Source organism: Triticum dicoccoides, chromosome 3A (assembly GCF_002162155.2).
Source record: "Triticum dicoccoides isolate Atlit2015 ecotype Zavitan chromosome 3A, WEW_v2.0, whole genome shotgun sequence".
In the NCBI taxonomy this organism is placed as follows: Eukaryota; Viridiplantae; Streptophyta; class Magnoliopsida; order Poales; family Poaceae; genus Triticum; species Triticum dicoccoides.
In genome coordinates, this window is record NC_041384.1 from 118,526,215 (window position 1) to 118,530,307 (window position 4,093).

The window sequence follows — 4,093 nt, forward strand, 5'->3', positions numbered from 1 at the left end:
TTGCCGCAACTACTGTTCAGGATGAGGTGAAGTTGGAACCGACGAAGTGGTGGAGCTGCAATACAGTGACCGCCGGCGAGTTGCAGCGAGCTCGGGCGGCATCTCCGCTACGACCGCAAGGGTGACCGCCTGCGCGGGGAGGATTGGCAGCGTTGACCGGATAAGAGAAGCAAATGTGACATATGACAGTCACGCGGTCTCACATGGGACGCTCGGCATTCGACCGGCCGAAAGTTGGGCCGGCGCCTAGCACTGTCCTATGGGATATTGTATATTTGAAAGTGTTAGAAATTTGCATAAATTCCTTAAACTGCTATTGATCAGTATGTACTGTGCGCTATACATATGTACTGAAATATGGTGTATGTTTGCCCTACAAAGAAATGGTGTATGTTTGGATGTGAAAGATGTGTACAAGAACTTTATGCAATGCTATCACAAAAATTTCTAATGTTAAATATTTAACGTTGTTTAAATATAAATATAGTTTTGTAGACATATATCAATATGTGATTGTATCGTGTATGTCCACATGTTAGAAATTGGCCTAAATTATTTAAGTTGCCATTGGTCAATACATACTTATATGTACTAAAAATGTGAATTATCAAACTAACATGTGGTTGAATGGTTAGAAGGACAGTGGTATCCCAGCCTATCAGGGTTCAAGTCGTAGGCTTTACACCGATGCTCGTATTTTTCTAGATTTATTTCAGGTCTTACAACGATGTGCACTCAATGGAGGGAGATATTTCGGTCGACTACAAAGGCGTTTGTGACGAGTGCATCAACCTCAAGTTGATGTGCCAGCTCGGTCTAGGGGCAGAGTGTGCGTGTGTGCGTTCATAAAAGAAGTGTATGATCGTTTGCGTCGGTATTGTGTTCAAAAAAAGATGTGTCTACTATATTATTTTTCTCCGTTCGTAAATATAAATCGTTTTAGAGATTTTATAAAAAGGACTACATACAGATGTATATAGACATATTTTAAAGTGTAGATTCACTCGTTTTTGCTCTGTATGTAGTCCGTATTGAAATCTCTACAAAGACTTATATTTAGGGGACTATAGTAATAATAGTAATAAAAGGTAATTCCTTATCAAGATCTAATACTAGCTAAATTAAGGGCATGCAAGTGCTCTGGCATATTCTGGCTGGAACAAATTTGGAATGGAACCGACACGCACATTAATTAGCATTATTATTAGTTTCCTTATCTACCTGCACGTTTAATGAAGCAATAATTTACTTCCTTATTCGTAGGAGTGCAAATTAAGTCCATATTAGCCTTAGAGAATCTCGATCTCTTGTAATAGCGAGGTAAGAGTAATACTAGCCATCGGATCTCTCCTAATTAACGGCTCGTATCAATTTGGACCATCTGTTGCCTAGAGATGTCACCTCGGCATCGGCGGCGTCGCCATGTCGATTCCATTGCGGAACGTACGTCAACAATGTCCAGCACTCTAGAACGGCGAAGAGGACCCATCATTTCGTGGTACTTTACCCCCTCCGACCTCGACGGGTACCACTCTCTCTATAAAAACACCAAAGATCTACGCGTTCTCAGCAAGCAGCTGCCGCCTGACAGCATTAGGTTACGATGGGGAACCATGCCGCGCCTTACACGGTCATGCTGGCGATCCTGCTGGGCGCCTCGCTCGCGAGCGCGAAGACCCTGCTGCAGCAGCGAGATGTGCTGGCGACCTTCCTGGAGAGCAGGGCGAAGACCCTCGCGACCGGTGCTGTCAACCCGGACACGTGGGCCAACCCCGACAGCAGCTTCAGGCACCTGCCCAGGAGCGCCCCGAGCGCGCCGCCGGGCGCCAGGGAGGCCGACAAGATCGCGGCGCTGCCCGGCCAGCCGCCGCGCGTCAACTTCGACCAGTACTCCGGTTACGTCACGGTGAGCGCGCAGTACGGCCGCGCGCTCTTCTACTACTTCGTGGAGGCCGCGTACGAGGCCTCCTCCAAGCCGCTCGTCCTCTGGCTCAACGGCGGGCCTGGGTGCTCCTCGCTGGGGGCCGGCGCCATGCAAGAGCTCGGCCCGTTCCGCGTGAACCCCGACGGCAAGACCCTGAGCAGAAACAGGCACGCCTGGAACAATGGTGGGTGACTTGACTGATCGACCCTCTTGATTACACAACTCTCATGCGCGACGCGCGAGTCAAGAAGGTATAAGCTGTTATATGTACACATCTTCGCAGTGGCAAATGTGATCTTCCTGGAGTCGCCGGCGGGCGTGGGATTCTCGTACTCGAACACGTCGTCGGAGAACCACGAGAGCGGCGACACGAGGACCGCGGTGGACGCCTACAACTTCCTGCTCAACTGGCTGGAGAGGTTCCCGGAGTACAAGGGCCGAGACTTCTACATCGCCGGCGAGAGCTACAGCGGCCACTACGTCCCCCAGCTCGCCACCGTTATCGTCGCCCTCCGCAAACTCGGCGCCACAAGCATGAACCTCAAGGGGATCTTCGTAAGTTATTGCCTGGTCATGGCAGACTAGTTCAGCACTGATGACATCAATGGCTAATCGGGGTTATCCACGCAGGTTGGCAACCCGTACCTTGATGACTACAAGAACACGAGGGGACGGTACGAGTTCTTGTGGAACCACGGCGTGATCTCCGACGAGGTGTGGGGCAACATCAGCGAGCACTGCAGCTTCGGTCGGTTGGAGGGCAAAGCGTGCGGCCAGGCCAAGGCCAAGGCGTCCGTCAGAACCGGCAACATTGATCGTTACAACATCTACGCTCCCGTCTGCATCAGGTCGCGAGACGGGAGCATCCACTCCAGTAGCTACGTACGTATATATATGCTCTTGCTCTTTCAAAAATCTCATCTGCAGTTAGCGCCAACATATCTCATCAGACCAGAGGAGGTACTGATTAATTAATTAGCTGATGTACGTGGCTGGGACAGTTAGCAGGCTATGATCCGTGCATCGGGCACTATGTCGACGCCTACTTCAACAATCCTGAGGTGCAGAAGGCCATGCATGCTCGAACCAACACTGACTGGTCAGAGTGCGCGTAAGTACACACTTCCTTAAAAACTCTGTCTTATTTACCAGATATGTTTCTAAGCCCACCTTGTTCTGTTCACAGTAACGTAAATTGGAGCGATGCCCCAATTTCCATGGTGCCAACCATTGATTGGCTTGTCAACAACGGATTAAGAATCTGGCTGTACAGGTAACTTACATACGTATTTGCAGACTTGCAGTTCATTCAAAGACACAAAATGAAGAGAAATAAATGGTTATAGTCTTGCTACTCCCATCTCATTACATCACGGCTAATGAACTCGATGACAGCGGTGACATGGATGATGTCTGCCCGATTACGGCGACGAGGTACTCCGTCAAGGATCTCAATCTGACGGTCACAAACCCGTGGCGTCCATGGTACACCCCAGACAGCGAGGTAACTAATTATCCTCTACTATCATATACTACTTTTGTGATTTGACTCTCTATATACACTAAAGTGTGGTATGGTAAAATCTAGGTTGGAGGCTACGCTCAGCAATACAAGGGAGGATTCACATTTGCGTCAGTGAGAGGAGCTGGCCATATGGTTCCTAGCTTCCAGCCTAAAAGATCGCTTGTTCTTTTCTACTCCTTCCTCAAAGGCGTTCTGCCACCTGCGGTCCCGGAATTGAACGCCTGAGCATACATATATATTGCTGGTTATGTGAGCATATATGGAAGTTTTCAGCCGGCTGGACAAACTACTAGTCCAGCCATTTACAAATAAATCAAGTGTGATATATCAAGGTGTCTGATTAGATCTTGGGGAAGTTCTTTCCCACATGATTGGTGTTCAACCGTGTGTACGTTGTCCCAAGAATGTTAGGGACACATTGCTATTTACTCAATAACATAATACATTGTGATTCGCGTAGTGTGGTAAATGAAGTTTTATACAGTAGTCATCAACCGGCAAGGATTTTAGGGCATCTCCAAGGCGGACCCTCAAACCGCCCGCATACGTCCAGACCGCATTGCCATCCAACATGGGCCTGTATCGATCCGCGGCGCGGTCCGGGCGTACTTTCTCTCGCAAACCAGAGACAAAGATGAGGGTGG

At 48.9% G+C, this 4,093-nt stretch overlaps 1 protein-coding gene across 1 annotated transcript; it reads left to right on the forward strand.

Annotated features, from left to right (window-relative positions):
- Positions 1-1,603: 1,603 nt before the first annotated feature.
- LOC119272050 (serine carboxypeptidase 1-like) lies at positions 1,604-3,674 on the forward strand. The gene is made up of 7 exons (XM_037553647.1): positions 1,604-2,108; positions 2,208-2,479; positions 2,555-2,810; positions 2,930-3,035; positions 3,090-3,197; positions 3,320-3,428; positions 3,513-3,674. Exons 1-7 carry the CDS (start codon positions 1,604-1,606, stop codon positions 3,672-3,674), a joined length of 1,518 nt encoding a protein of 505 aa, XP_037409544.1.
- Positions 3,675-4,093: the final 419 nt, after the last annotated feature.

What these genes read in the sequence shown, in the direction of transcription:
- LOC119272050 (XM_037553647.1), top strand. Translation starts at nt 1,604, where the DNA reads ATGGGGAACCATGCCGCGCCTTACACGGTCATGCTGGCGATCCTGCTG. An exon ending in TGAACCTCAAGGGGATCTTC is followed by an intron (nt 2,480 to 2,554) that starts GTAAGTTATTGC and finishes TTATCCACGCAG; the next exon opens with GTTGGCAACCCGTACCTTGA. An exon ending in ACTGACTGGTCAGAGTGCGC is followed by an intron (nt 3,036 to 3,089) that starts GTAAGTACACAC and finishes TATGTTTCTAAG; the next exon opens with CCCACCTTGTTCTGTTCACA.